This window comes from Xiphias gladius, chromosome 21, assembly GCF_016859285.1.
Source record: "Xiphias gladius isolate SHS-SW01 ecotype Sanya breed wild chromosome 21, ASM1685928v1, whole genome shotgun sequence".
Classification (NCBI taxonomy): Eukaryota; Metazoa; Chordata; class Actinopteri; order Istiophoriformes; family Xiphiidae; genus Xiphias; species Xiphias gladius.
The window spans coordinates 28949085-28965754 of record NC_053420.1 but is presented as its reverse complement, the minus strand read 5'-3'; the positions used below and the strand labels follow the sequence as shown (position 1 = coordinate 28965754).

Below are 16670 nucleotides of genomic sequence, written 5' to 3'. Positions count from 1 at the left end.
TTTTTGCCAACTGAACACAAACATTTGACTTAAACGCAAAGGGATTTCATCTGGCAAGAAATAAAACAATAAAAGAAAAATAAAAAGTTTTTGTGGCAACATAGTTGAAATATCCGTTCCCAACCCCTGTTCCTTTGTCTGAAAGTGACTTCACATTCAGGAAACTACACTCGGACAATTTAATCCATCTTCCTCCAGCGTGGACTTGACACTTATTCCTCTTGTATTCCCTGTGGGCAACCTCTCTATCTGTTTCTCTCTCTCCCCGTCTCACCTTTGCCTTAATCGCTCGCTCACGGTGACATGTGTGTTGCCTCCTCACCAATACCTCAGTGTAAAAATAACATTATTGAACCAGCAGGATAACAGCAGAGCCAAGTTTAAAGTATGTAACAATACATTTCACATGATATTGCGGAATCCAAACTTCTCAGCGATTTTGTGAACCAAACACAGTTTGACCGCACATACACAGGTCACTTGCAGAATCAAACAATCACAGCTTTTTGTGACGGCAGAAATCTTTACAATCCATGGCAGTTGCATTTTCTTGACCTAAGACCATCAAAGAGCTGCTCCAGCCCAGAGCAGATGGCAGCTGAAAAACTGATGCTGCCAGCATAGCACATTCATAACATTGTAAACTGTCACGATGGCAAAATGACCTTATATGTGTGCTATATGTGTGAATGTGTTTGTGTAAATGTGAAAGAGTGAGAGTGTGAGAGAGTTAGAACCTGTCAAAACATCCATTTATCAAACAACCCATGAGATCTCAGCAATGTTTTTCTCTCTCTTTCTCACACACAATACAGTATACTGAGGCACCTGTCATATCACTGACATGACAAATAGTGTCTCAGTTAAAGAAAAGGTTCAGACTTTTTTCAAGCCTATCTTAATATAATACTCAGAAGCCACAAGAGTTAAGTTCACTGTGGTAATTCCTTCTTTCCATACTGATCATGAAGGGATCAGCCAGAATTAAATCTAATAGATATTTTTATTTTTACAAAAGATCAAAACAAGGTGAAAGGTGTATAATGTTGTTACAGACCCACTGAAAATTATTACCTCTCTCTGCAGTTCCCTTCAGCTCTACAGGGCGGTTTTGTGTCTTTAAGCTCAGTGTTTTGGTTGTATGGCCCCCAACTTTAATGTTTTGATTCACAATCACTGCTCTTAAGAATCTAATTTACAGCAGCAGGCGACTGTTTTCAGGTAACAAAACACAGACAGACACAGTTAGCGACTAGCTAATGAACATAGTGCAGCCATTAGCAGTTAAAGACCCAAATATTTCCCTCAGGAGTTGTTAGAGACCCAAAAAAGAGCTAAAAGAGCCTGAATACAGTTTGCTGAGTAGGCAGAAACACAACTAAAAATGAATGCCAATATTAATGTGTCTGCTGAATGTGTAAACAGGCAACTGCTTGATAAGTGGCGAATAAAAATGCATTCTGCTTAGTCTGAGTCAGTCACTTGAAGTGGATATCTTTGTCCTGATACTCGTGTGTAAGTTTATTACTGGTGTATGTGACTACCAGCAAGATTTCTGCACAGTTCACCTAGTTAAATGTAAATCTTTTAAGACTTTATTAATACCACATAGAATCTAAATTCGTACCTGTTTCACATATTGCAAAAACCAGTAGGGTTGATAAGGTCTAAAATTATTTATTATTATACCACATTTTCTCAGTACTTCCCAGCAGTACAGGATGATAATTCCTAATAATATAAATTATTAAATGAATGCAACCTGGGCCCAGATAACCACCTAAAATGATAAATTGATACTATTTTTTTCTAAAATTGACACGTGAGTTTTTATGAGTTAATGAGCTTCATAGCTACTGTAGCTAGCAGCAGTGACAGTGTTTGCTACAGGTCTGATGGTGCTGACTGAAACTGAACAGTCTCCTACAGCACAATCCACTGTCACAACAGTCCCACTATAAGTGTATAAGTGTGTAATATCTCCAGACAGCCTGGAATAAGGTACAATGCATGCCCATATAAGGTCATTTTGCCATCCTGACAGTATAACTAACATTACAGCAGGAAAGAAAAAATATTTAAAACTTTTTTAAATGAAATGTAATACTTTTTAATACCTTGTAAGACCTTTATTTGAGAGAACTGAATTCAATGCTTTTTAAGACTGTTCAGGACCTGCAGATACCCTGTGCTAGGACGTAACCCTCAGACACAGCTCAGCAAACAAACAAAATCCAGGAAAACAATTTTTTTTCTGAAAAGATCATTTGATTTGTCTAACTATTGTTTACCTGTTGCTGAACCTTATATTTGGACAGGCTGAGGTCAGTGGTTTTCCTCATTATCATTCTTATCATATCCTGACAGTCATTTAGTGTAAACAGCTATATGTCACGTACTTTCATTTTTTTTATGATAACTTTAATTTGAAGAATACAGTCATTTTATTCTGGAGAAAAAGCACTGAGAAAGTTGTCTTTAGCAGTGCAAAGGAGTGTGTTCAAAGCATCAGACATTGGTACTATTCTGGTTTCCAGTCAGTGTGGCTGAAAAAACTGACAGCAGAAGCAGACCCGCAGCAATAAAGTGCTGTTGCTGCTGCTCTGATTGCTTTGCTGAAGAATCATTTTTAATGCATCATTATCAAGCTCAGAACATACCCAGTCTACAGTGGCACTTAGTTCTCCAAGTAAATCAAGCCTCCCACTTGTAGGAGAGCAGCTCCTTCAGTGTTGTGACTTACTCACACCAAGCAAGCCAAGATCCTGCTATCACACACAATGTACACAAAAATGACAATGTCAAAACACAGCCTGGAACTGTCAGTGGCCACAATGTAAGGAATCATAATTCTGTATGTGGGCAGTAATGCACTGATGAATGAGTCCTACAGTAATGTGTATACTTAATATTTGATCTCGACAAGGCGGAGGTACCAAATGCTGTAAATGCCGCTGATCTCAGGCAATTTGCAAACACTGTTCAGAGTTATTTGGCATTTTTCTTCCAAACCCGAGTTTCCCAATATCTTACATAAAACTTTTCTTTAATGTTTTACTCAATGTTTTTCCCAAAACATCACTTTGAGAATATTTACAGGTAAGCATGACTTTCAAAGTTATCATTTAAGAATTTGATATAACTTATGACTTAAGTTAATTCCCTTTAAGAGGGGGCATAGGATATACTATAGTGTACCCCAGAGAAAATACACAACATGGAAAGTGAAATGTCATTTACCGTATATGTTAATGCTGGAAGAATGAAAGAGGTCGTTTTTTTGTCCTGTGATGTAACCTTCTAAACTTTGTGGTCTTGACTTTGTTTTACTATTAGTACTAGGTACTATTAGACAGCTAGAAATTGCATTATAAAATATAGTTAGATTTAGCCCTATTTGTAGCTAGAAAAAGCATTACCATCTCCTGGAGATTTTACCAGGTCTTTCACAACAGCGGATTGAACTCACAATACTGAACGCTTGAAGTAATATTATATTATTAAAGGGAAACCCCTAGAATTTTATAAAGAGAGAAAAAGAATTTTGGCTTTTCCATATCAACTTCGGGTTTCAGAAACATTGAGGAACTATTTAAAAGAAATATTTTCAATTTATACATTTGTGTAAGTGTATGTGTGTAAAATGTTCTTTTTGTGTATAAGTTCCTTTTGTCAAACCCTGTACATTCTATTATGTTATGAGTGCTTTTAGGTAGATGGCTCTACCCAGAAATGAATTCACTGAGCACTGTATTAGGAACACCAGTACACCTGCTTTTACATGCTATATTCCAATAAGCAAATCATGTGGCAGCAGTACAATGTATGATATCATGAAGATACAGGTCAGGATCTCCATTTAATGTTCGCATCAAATATCAGAATGGTGAGAAAAACAAAAAACATCCACTGAGCAGCAGTTCTGGGGATGGATACGCCTTACATTCAGAGAGGTCGGTGGAGAATGGCCATATTGGTTTGAGCTAACAGAAAGGCTACGTTCACTCAGATAACCACTCTCTATAACTGTGGTCAGCAGAAAAGTATTTCAAAATACATAACATCTCCAACCTTGAGTTGGGTGGGCTACAACAGCAGACGACCACGTTGGGCTCCACTCCACCACTCCTGTAAGCCAAGAACAGAAATCTGAGACTGCAGTGGGTGCAGGCTCACCAGTTGAAGACTGGAAAAACGAAGCCTGCTCTGACGAATCTCAATTTCTGGTAAAGCATGCAGATGGTAGAGTCAGAATTTGGCATCAACAGCATGAATCCATGGGCCCAACCTGCCTTGTGTCAACAGTCCAGGCTGGCGGTGGTGGTGTAATGGTGTGGGGAATGTTTTCTTGGCACACTTTGGGCGTCTTAATACCAATCAATTATTGTTTGAATGCTACAGCCTCTCTGAGTATTGCTGCTGACCATGTGCATCCCTTTATGGCCATAGTTTTTCATCTTCTAATGACTACTGCCAGCCTGATAATGGACCATGTCACAAAGCAAAAGTCGTCTCAAACTGGTTTTATGAACATGACAGTTCAGTGAACTTCATTGGCTTTCCCAGTCACCAGATCTGAATCCAACTGAGCACCTTTGGGATGTGGTGGAAAGGGAATTGGCAGCATGAATGTGCAGCTGACAATTCGGCAGAAATGATGTGATGCAATCAGGTCAACATGGACCAGAATCTCAAAGGAATGTTTCCAACATCTTGTGGAATCCATGTCATGAGGAATTGGCTGTTTTGAGAGTAAATCGAGGGCTGACCCAGTATTAGTATGTTGTTCCTAATAAAGTGCACAGTGAGTGTTCTGTAATTCAGTAACAAGTTTAAAGATGGGTAGGCATCATTAAACCGTTACACCAGTTGTATATGTCATATGATATAACAATAAGAACAGTGGTGGAAGAAGTATGCAGATTGTTTACTTAAGTAAAAGTTTAAATAAAGTAGTTTAAAAACACATTACAAGTAAAAGTCCTGTATTCAATGTTAAGTAAAAGTACAAACAAAAACAAAATGTAAATAAATTATTAAATGTAAAAGTATTTACATATGCAGTAACACTTTTAGAATGTTATTAATAATATGTTATATTATTGGATATTATTACTTAATGTTTGTAATTTCTAATTTGTCAATGTTTAGTGAATTTAAGATTTACTTTATACACTACTACTTAGTTTAATCATATTTAATACACTCCTACTAATCTGCCAAGTACCAAATAACTAAAGCTGTCAAATAAACGAAGTGGAGTAAAAATTACAATATTTTTTTCTCAGAATTGTAGTGAAGTAGAAGTATAAAGTTACATAAAATTTAAACACTCAAGTAAAGTACAATTGTACTGAAGTATGGTACTTGAGTAAATGCACTTAGTTAATATCCACCACTGAAGAAAAACCATAAAAACATAAAATGAGATAAGAATTTGATAAAAGAATAATAAAAATCAGAAAATCAGATGTGCCATGGGTTACAACACTCTCAAACTCATGTGCACATCCCACCTGTAAAAGTTAACTGACAAGGCAGACAGGATGTTGCCTGCAAAACTAAAAGGTTTCACTTACAGGGAACTGACCTGAAATAAACACCTCACCAAAAAGACTTGGAAAAGACAATGACACATTTAAGTTGGCCGTTTACTTATTTTCTGCAAGCTGAGAGAAACTAAGCTATGCAAGCCATGTATCAGGCCATGTCAAAAATAACACTGTTCGATATATAGTGCACTACATACGGTATACCTTCCAACATTTTATCTGAGTGTCTGAAATGTGAGTGTGAAATGTATGTGCTATATAGTGCCCTCAAAGATTTCCATGAAGCAAGAAAGTGTCCATGGCGTGTACACTACCTTCTGCTAACAGTCACTCAATGAAATCCATCGCAGACTCACAGTGCAGGGTTGTGAGGTGTATTTTGTCGCAGCGGCTACAGTCAGAATTCCACGTCACATAATGCACACTGGCCCAAAAGCAATTTCTTCACGTATGCCATCATTACAAAAGAGTACATCCGTCAGTGATGACGCAAAATGAGGATTATTTGTAAGTGCCCACAGTCTCAGTTTACTGATCAGTAGATTAAATTACAGTATGTAGTATTGTGGTTCCCAAAAGCAGGTGCCCATTAAGATTTGTTGACATTATTCCCAACATTAAAAAAACTGGTGGAAACAATTTTATATTGCATTTTTAAACATATTCAAATTGACTAAAAAAGGCAGTAAATATCACCTTTGTAATTATGCCACAGCTTTGTTGTCATAGTAATACAACATGTTCTCTGGCTTGAGTTTTCCCTGCTACCCAGCAAGAGACATAGCAGCTTTCACAGCAATAAATGGAAAGATTTGTCATTTTAAACGGAGCTGAAAGAAATGCTGATGCACCTCAGCCCTCGAAAGAGTCAGAAAAGTCCTCAACTGAGGCAATTAAAAGAAGTAAAATAAGACTGCACTGAAAGCTACTTGGCTCACAGCTTTACAGTTCTGACTGCTTGTGGATGGATATCCGTGAAGGGGTGCCGTGGTTTAAAAAAGTTTGAGAATAGCGAAGGATTTTACAAGGGTATGATTTCATACACAGTCCAGTAACTAAGTAATTCACATGAACCATCATCTTCACCCGAAAAGACAACAGTATGGTCATTTCTCCCTTGTAGATGTATGCCGCGAGTACAAAGCATCATACAGCTTGTTTCACCTTCCTCAGATCCTTGCCATACAGCAAAAGATGCATACCTCATGTAATCTAATCATAACGCCACAAATCTGAGCTCCAGCACTAAATCTATTCAATCGAACATTTCATGTGCAGGAGCTCAGAGGGAAAAAACATCTCTCATCAAGTTAGGAGTGAATATTTCTGGCATATTGAAGCAATTATATGAAATACTACAGGGTGAGTTTATGTAATCTAGATGTTATAACACAGGCCTGTCAGGACGGAGCAGATTCACTTCTCACGATGACTTTACACAGAAGGAATCATTTCGCAAAAACTCTAATCCAATTCTTCCACCTCTTTTCTCAGGACTTGAAAGACAATCCATCTGTTCCTTCTGGCCACTGTTCAGTCACACCGCCTTCTGTTGTGTGGGCTGGAGGTGAGTTAAATGCTTCTACCATTCCACGGAGAGATGGGGGTGTCGGGGACACGGTGGCATCTCGCTGCTATAAAGATCACGGCTGGAGTCCTAATTCATCACCCCAGGCATCATCATGTGGCATTACAATATGCTAATGTAGCGACGCCATGCCCTCGCCGTCACCTCGCTCTCTCCCTTTCATCTTTCTCCCACCTCCCTCCACCCTCCTCTTATCTTCCACGCCTGGGAGGGCTGTAAGTTCCCCCCTTCTGTGATATGCACCTTACTGCCAATATGTGGTGGCGGTTGAAAGCGATGTCGGAGCTGATGCTGGAATTAGGTGAGCATTGCGTGTAGTTGTCTGGCTGTAAGTAACGAACATGTAATTAGCCTATGGTGACAGCGTTACAACCCAGGTCCCGTTCAAAAAGCACAGGCTCCCCCTCGACTGGAAAATCACTGCCTCACTTTCCTTCCGATTGAATTAAAATAGGAAAACCTTTGCAATAGGGGTTGCTTTGTGATGGAAATTTGTACAGTTGGGATTTCACAGAGATACAATGAGAAATACCTTGCAAACATGCTGATCCTAACTAGATGTTGATTCAGTGTTGATTCAACATCTGAATGTAGTATGCGTGTTTACTGCATTGCTATCATGTGAAAGTTTTGGTCACTGATAAATTCCCCAGTGGACATCTTGTTTGTGCTATATTCTGAAACCTTACCCCATGCGACGGATACGTTAGCCAGCCCCAGTCTCCTGTGATCGTTGTCGTGTCCAGTAGATTCACTGTAGAGAAAGAACAAATCAACAGCAGAGGTAAGTGATGAACTTTAAATGATTGTTTTTCCCATCCTCCCCCATCCATCCTGTCCATCATCATCCTCCTCTGTGTGCACGGGCACTCAACAGAGTCACGCACGTACACGCATACAAGTGTCTGACAGGTGTGATTGATGAGGCAGGACTTTCGTCACGGCAACTCTGGGCCGGGTGTCACAGTGTGTGGTGTCACCTTGACCTGGTACAACCACAGAGCCCTTGGAGCTAAGACCTCAGTGGTCCAGGCTCAGAATAGAACAGGAAACAAAAGGTTTACTGTTGAATGCGCAGTGTGAAATAGAATCTCCGCAGCAATTATCTGGAAGCCACTGTAAAATATCCAATAAACTGTTGAATTGATAACGAAGGGTCCAAGTCAAGATCCCCTGTCAGACTGCAATTCATGCACTATTCTGTCGAGCTCCTCTTTTCTTCTTTTTTTTAAAGTTTTAAATGACAGATCAACATAGAAACATTTTAATGCATTTAAAGTCGGGCACAAAAGAACATATAGTAACAACAACAGCGTGCATCAATAAAACCAAACAGACAACGAGGAATAAAATATACTGAAGACAAGCATACTGACAGTATAATAAATTAACAAAATATGGCCAACGTACCAGAAATTAAGTAATAATCTTACAAATCGCTAACACTTTTATTCAGTTCCAAAATGCCAGTATCAAATTTAGCTGTTGCTAGCTACCTAAACACAATGTGAATTATACGTTATGTTCCTTAGTAAAATTTGAACACTGGATTTGTGCATCATCCCAAACAGCGTGTTCAGCGTGATCAGCTCAGCCTCAGATCTCACAACCCACCGGAAACTCCATTTCTTTCTGTTATTTTCCTTATGTTATTTTCCTCTCCACTTTCTTCTCGTCTCTGTATATTAATGAAGTACTTGGATGTAGTTTGTTGAGCATCTTGCCAGGCAACATACATGTTTAATCTGTTTCAAACATGTTTATATTTTTACTAATATTCACTGTATTATTAAATGTCACTACCACCTATTATTGAATTTAATATTCATCATTTTTGAATACTAATTTATTTTATGTGAGAATACAAATTAAATACAACATGGCTGATGATTAGCGTTATTAGCTTATTATTAGCTATATTAGGCTGAGCTTATAATTTAAAATAAAAGTTTCATGGTAAACACAGACAGTCTGTAAGGGTATGCTAAAATTTTTGTGCAGCAACAGCCAATATGGCCAGTACAGATTTTAGCTAGCAACGTACAGACCGACCATACTTTGCTAGTTGACCGCTGAAATTGCTGTTTGATTTTTCTGACTGATCTCCAGGCTCTCCGGGAAGTCCAGTTCTTTTATGTTATTTTCTTCTATTCTCTCCATTTTCTTATTTTCTCTGTGTATTTATGAATTAGATGCATAAAGTCCAGTGATAAATAAATTAAGTTGTAACATATTTAAGTCACACAGATGTGTCTTCTCTGCCTAGAGCTATTTTGCATCTATTTGCGTCCACTCACATCTTTCCATTAACTACTCTATGTATGCACACCTGCCACATCTAAAATTCAGTTCACATCCTGTCTGAGCAAACCTTTAGCCTTTGAGTGACGGGATATTACAAGAAGAATGGACAGATGAGGAAAAAGATGGATGAAGAACTTAGAGAAAAACAAATTCTACCCAATGGCAGTGTCCATATCTTTCACTCTAACAGGGGCTTGTGTGTATGTGTTTCTCCCCTTCAACACCTAATATGATCGCTGCCCTAGGGCTGCTTGTCAGGCAGCCAAGTGCTGTTCCTCACATTAGAATGAGTTTAACAAAACACTTCACAGTTCTTAGCTTCCAGTTTCTCATCCTTTATCTTTCTATCTGACACTTGCTCTCTTCCTGTCTCTACTGCATGTTAAAGCTACAATATGCAATGTTTTTGCCTTGAAGCAGGAAGTGAACTGCAAGGCCTGGCCTACTCCCCCTCAGCTGGCCAAGGTCATGTCCAGATACTTTTTGCTCATACTGATGAGATTGCAGATAAACATTCAGGGATTATTTAGTATCCATTTGTGGCAATTTTGGAAATGTTGCAAACTGAAAGTTCAAGAAATACTTGACATTAGATGCTCTGAATATGCACAGTTTGGTAGATGTTTTTCAAGTCCACTGGCGAAAAGGAAATTATGACGTTAGTTTTTCTTTTTAATTATTGATTAGTAACTATCATGGCTGAAAAAGAAAGAAAACAGCACAAACTACAGAAAATCAAAACAAGAGCAACCCACACAGTTGGGCTGACCAGTGACTCCCAGCATCTGCAGTATGAAAACTGTGTCTGCACAGCCAAATGACTCTCATACAGGTGTTTTCTCTTCTGCCTGACTTTTCGGGAAATGTTTATTTCACCTGTTGATCAGGACAACAAACGCCTTTCTTGTTCTTTTGATACTGCAGTAATACTCTTTTGATCACTAGGGATTAGAAGAACTACAGGCCAGGCTAAAAGACAGTCAGCTCTGTCATATTATTGCCTTAAAAATTGTTTGGGCTATTGTGTTTGCAAGCAGTTGCTTACTTATTCATCTGGTAGACATGAGGCACCATCATCCAAATAGATTTGCATGTAATACCCACAGTACTTTTAGCTTTGTTTTAGCTTAAAATAGCTGGTTGCTAACTTGAGATTATGTTTAGCAAGTAATGCTTACCATGTTTATTGCATTAGTTTAGTGTGTCAGCATGCTAACATGAGCTAATTTTCACTAACCACAACGTATAGCTGGGCCCAATTCGAATGCCATAAGTTGTGGTCATAAAGTAAATGCCTGCAAATTTAAATTTCTACCTGATGATGGCGATAAAGACAGAAACCAGGGAATAGTTCTACAATAGCTACAGTTATCGTTAAGAATGTCTCTACAAAATCTACTGGTTTTCCATCCAGTTGTTATTTCAGCCTAGACCAAAGTGATGGACCAGTCACTGCAGAACTGGCTGATAATTCTATGATGATGCAATGTTAATATGTAAAATACAAATTAATGTAGCTTTAAGCACTAAAAGTTTGTGCATTTCACAAACTCTCAGCTCTGCCCAACTTAACCCTGCAAAAAAAGATCTAATGAGCCACAATAACTGAAAATACCTATGTGGGCTGACAGGGCTTTAACACAAATGATGTCCAAAAATTATCACTGATTTTGCACATCACTTTATTAAAACTATTCCAGGTAGTCTGTCTCTTTGGTGGCTCCAAATAGCAGAAGTCAGCCATTCTGAAAATAATGAACTTCAATAGCGAAAACCTTTGTAACGTGAAAGTAAACTGCACACAGGATGCACCTGTACAAAATCACACCGAAGAGATGAGATCTCATCTGGGTTAGTCCAACACTAAACAACCCACAACACCCACAACATGGGTCAAGAAGTGTCTACACCGGCAATTCATAGAGGCGCAAGGGACGAGTGTAAAATGTAATGGGGATAGAGTACTCTTGTCTACTTCATGATTTAGGCTAATAAGATGGGAGTATTTTTCCATAAAAATCTTGCCAAGTGGAGCCTCATGATCTTCTAATTTCTCTGTGCAAAGACTGTTGCTTCTCGCACAAACACACACACAAACTCACGTGTTGCAATTAGCTGGTGTGTCACTTCTCCTAATTTGGGCACTGGGCCGCTGAGGAGAGCAGTGGGTCAGAACACACAGACAGATGGCAGTGCCACCATCCTCTCATCCCTCCATCCATCCCTTCCCCATCTATCCATCCATCCAGCCTTCTTTCTGCCTCTGCCTTCCTCAGGGCACCGACATCCCGTCGTCTCGTATTGATGATGAGATGGCCCCTCACGCTATAGCCAAGGTCACAAATGGATACCGCCAATTGCACTCCTCTAAGTGCTCTTCATCGGCCCACCACAGTGACATAATAAAAACAGTGTACTGGCGAAAGTGGATTTAATCATTTTTCAACGCACCGAGGGAATTTTGCTCTGCTATACTGTTATTATTAAAGGACAAAAAAAAGACAAATAGATCCCCTCCCTGCATCAAAAAACATTTTAAGGTAGTGTGTTATCAGCACAGCAGACCATGTGACGATTCATGAACCATTGCCTGTGGTATTAATATAATTTCCACTCTAATGAGAAACCACTGTCTTTGAAGGTGGTTGGAGTCATTTATCTAATTTGCTCTAGTTGTCTGAATTATGACTTGTATAGTGGAATGTCTGGTGTTCTGCTTTAATGTGATAGGAACTATGTGAAATAAACAGGAAAACAGAAGTAAGGACCAATTCTCTCTCTCTCTATCCCACTTCCACCTTCATGGCAAGGCATTTGTTTTTGCATCTGACTTCTCCACCCTAATTTTCAGGCTTTGTCATGACAGTGAGTTAAAAAAGTGCTTCACAATGTTTTTATGGGTTCTAAGTGACATTCAGGACACATTGATGAGAAGTAGCTCTAGAGGGTCTGGTAAAAGAGCTCCAAAAAAAAAAAAAAAAACAGTCTGCAGCAGTGAAGAGGTTAAAGTCTTCATTTGGCGGTGGAGGCGGGTGGAGGGACCAAGTGCTTCTCCTTAAGGACTGCAGGCTTGAAATTGAGTTTGTTCCTGCTTCTCAGCATTCTGTTCATAACAGAAACACAAACCACCAATACCAGCCCTCCGCGTGTCCCCACACCACCACCTCCACCAATTTCTCTCTCACCCTCTCTACCCTGCACTCCTCCACATCTTGGAGAGCACCGAATGAAAAAGCTGTCCGCCGACTTGAAAACTTGTTTTTGCTCGCTCAGAGACACGCCACATATTTCCCAGGGCGGTGGTCAACTTTCCTCCACCATTACTTTTCCCCTTCGCCCTGCAACTCAATCTGGCCAGTAGGTTAGTGGGTGTGTGGACGCCTGCGGCCTGCCATTCATGTCTCAGGCATGTATCAAATCAGCCAGGCCCGCCGATTCTTTTGAAACGCAGTGACGCACGCACATACACACAAACACACTCTCTTTCTCTAGCAGTGGTCATGCCAGGCTGAAAGAGAGAGTGCAGGCATCTGAAGTCATAGAAGAATTATGGGCTGTCTAGGAGGAAGTGGAGTTTGTCTGCAGCGCCTGCAGTGACTCCATACAGCTGACGACAACAATATTGCCTTTAAAAAATAAAACACATGGAGGGGGGGTGTATAATGAAATAATGAAATGGCAGAGTAGAGCAGATGGTCTAAACCTCATTTCCACCCAAAAAGACATGGCCATACATTTCAAAGGAAAAAGTGCAGCCATTATTCTACACCAAGTGTCTAAACACACACTCACTAACACACACAGTATATACATACATACACATAGACAACAGACAACATGTGATGGCAATCATAAATGTGCATTGTACCGATTTCCGGAAAAGAACGTAACACTAACAAACATGAGTTTGACAAACATACACCCTCCCAAAAATGTACAAACACACACATCGCTGACATATACTGCATGTACACACACAGACACATTGATGGCATAGCTCTTGGGCTAGACAGAAACTATGACAGCGGTGTAATTATCTCATCAACACCTCCCCTCTCTAAAAAGCCTCTTCTTCTCGTCTCTCTCCTCTCGCCGCCTGTAAAGCGTCTCATCAGCGCTGCAACCAGAGGAGATGATAAAAGCCTTTGCAGAGATGAGAGGAGCTCCACCAAAATACCGAACCCTCTCTCTCTCTCTCTCTCACACACACACACACACACAGACACCCATCTTTATCCTTTCCAGTTTTGTTTTGCATTTGCTCCACAGTCCTAACGCCAATTCCCCACTCTCCAATTACTAAAGCAAGTCCACACAAATTACTACCTCTCAAAAAAAAAAGAAAAAAGAAAATGTTCCTGAGCCTTTGCTCATTCAAGGTGGCAACAAACCAATACAAAATGACAAGAAATAATTGTTTTCATCACCAGTGGTAGCCCCTCCCCTCCTCCTCCTCGATGCAAATTTATTTTTCACAGTTTTTTCAATAGTAATCCTGATAATGGCTAGTGATAGGTTTAGAGAGGTGTAGAATTAAGGATGTTCAATGACTCCTTTGATTTACAAATTGTTCATTTGGTGCCTGTTAGCAAATAGAAGAGAAAGGAGCACAGGGGTAGTGGATCGTGTTTTTGCAGCACATAAGGACCCTCAAGCACACAAGCAAAGCAATGCTTAAAGCAAGTCTCTTCAAGCATTTTCAGATCAAAACCATCAGGTAAGAGAAAGGCAAGCTCATGTTTCCTCATGCATGACTGTGGTGCATGCCAATATTTGAAAAGTATGATTTTTATTTTGGATAGTACAGCCATCATTTACTATAGATGCCAAACATCTGTAAACAAATTTCTTCTGACTTTAAAAAGAACATATCCAGATCTGTAGCCAGGATTCTAGAAATACTTGGGTGAGTCCACATTCCCCCAGCAGAACCCATCTTATCTAAGGAAGTTTTGACCTATTTACATTTGGGAGGCTGAGGCTCAGGTGGTAGAGCGGGTTGTCCACTAACTGAAAGGTTGGTGGTCCGATCCCCGGCTCCTCTGGCCCGCTTGTCCGCAAGATACTGAACCCTAAATTGTCCCAAATGTATCATCGGTGTGTGAGTGTGTGTATGTATGTGTGTGTGTGTGTGTGTGTGTGTGTGTGAATGGGTGAATGTGGCAGTAGTGCAAAGCACTTTGAGTGGTCAATTAGACTACAAAGGCGCTATATATATGCAGTCCATTTACCATTTACATTAAATACTACATGCAATTTCACGTTATTTATTATTTAACTGTTCGTTTACATTTTATGTAAATTATATTGTATCTCCCTAAGTTAGGGTTTAAATTCTCCTCTCTGTTAAAGGTGCCCTGTGGAGTTTTTGAGCATTAGCCGTGCAATGGAGCAATGTTTTTAAAACTGGGTCTCCATTTTGTTTGTATTTTGTCCATGAGCATGTGACTGAGGCAATTCACATCCTGCCAGTGGACCGGCAGAAGTGATCCGTTGATCCACAGATGGTGGCTGTAAAGTGCCAATAACTATAGCAATGCACGAAAAAAAGGCACTGAGGAAGATGACTAGCAAACAACCATACTTAGGTAACACGTATATATAAATGTAAACAATGCAGGATCCAAATTATAAAAAAAAAAAAAAAAAAAAAAAAAATTGGCAAATGTTTTATGAGGAAAGAAATGTGATTATTATGTTTGTTAGGCATCAGGGACACACAATATGTTTTTTTGTGAGAAACACTGAATATGAACATATTGTAACTTTTGTTTATTTAAAAGACTCCACATTTAAACTCCACAGGTCACATTTATGTTTAAAACGTAGCAGAATCAGCCTTAAAAACCAACATGTGTAATATGTGAATGTGTATAGAATGTAACTCCTCTTAATGCCATTCAAACCCCCAGATTTCCCAGATATCACAGATCTAACCTTATTAGAAATGACCGGTAGCTAAGGCCCTGAACATATAATTAGAAATATCCAAGCCATACTCTACCTTGCAGATCCTCACCACCCTGGTGAGGAGCAACACCCTCGCCAATTTTTGTATCTGTGCATAAATTTGATTGTCATGGCAGCTGCACCAAGTTAAGAGCCAGGTTTACGTTTGAAAAGATGTAAACAGTGCATCAGTAAAAACAGACTCTAAAGTGATTTTTGCAAAGTTTACTCAGCCAGCAATCCCTTTCATTTTATAGACTAGGGAACAAAATTGTGTGGCTTTCTAGTTGACAAATGGGCTGTAAATAAGGCAAAACACATGGGAGCAAAACTCAAAGCTGGGATCACACCCAATACATAACATATTTGTGTTGCTGTGTTGCTTCATCTGCTTACCCACACCCTGACGTATGTCACGAAATAGTAATACTTCATAACATACTTTTTGTTGTAAACTTGATTAACTGATAAAAATGTCTTCATTAAGGAACACCCCCCCCCCACATTTAGCATTTATAAACAGTTAATATACAATTAATAAATAGTTTACAACACACTATAACACATTATAATGTTATAGTGTAACCCAATACAAGAATAACTTAGTGTTTATTTATGAATTTGTCAACAACTGTCAACTCCTGATGTGGATCATCCATAACTAGTTTATAAATAGATAATTAATTTATTTACAGTATAATATTATACATTTGTAATCATATGAAATTAATGTTAATCTTTAATATGATTTGGAACATATGAAGTGTGTACTATTATTTGTCTTGATTTATTCAATATTCCCCTGTCCACTGAAGAAGGTCATGAGATTCACCTGAAACCTCTGTAAGAAAAATAGTAAGTGGAGCCTGAGTTAAGAAATTTTTGTCAGACTACACTTTCTAATGCTTTATAAAACATATTATAGCTTACAAATACAATTATAAACACTATAAATCTAATATCTGCTTACAACTGCATTATTGTGTTTTATAGCAATTTATTAAGTGTTTATGTACTGCCCATAAATGCTAAATGGCTACACTTAAACTAGATTTATCCAGTTCACTTAACCCAATGCACATAATGCACATTTTTGAAACAAAAGTCTTCAGGAAAGTAAAACAATCATTGCATCAATTGTTGTTCCTCCCTTAAGTGTAAAGTTAACTTCACTGCTGCTCCCGTCAGAGATCACTACCGTTTTATCAGTGATGATCATTCAAAGTCAAATACAGTGTGTGTCAGAGCTACTCTGAGATATTTATTCACAAATGACG

At 38.9% G+C, this 16670-nt stretch overlaps 1 protein-coding gene across 1 annotated transcript in view; it reads right to left on the bottom strand.

Moving 5' to 3' along the window:
• The window catches only part of epha8 (eph receptor A8), a 117774-nt gene that overhangs the window by 83192 nt on the left and 17912 nt on the right, over positions 1 to 16670 (bottom strand). The window contains exon 2 of the mRNA XM_040159805.1: positions 7830 to 7894. Within this exon, the coding sequence (XP_040015739.1) occupies positions 7830 to 7894 (65 nt within the window). The remainder of the gene's footprint in view (positions 1 to 7829; positions 7895 to 16670) is intronic.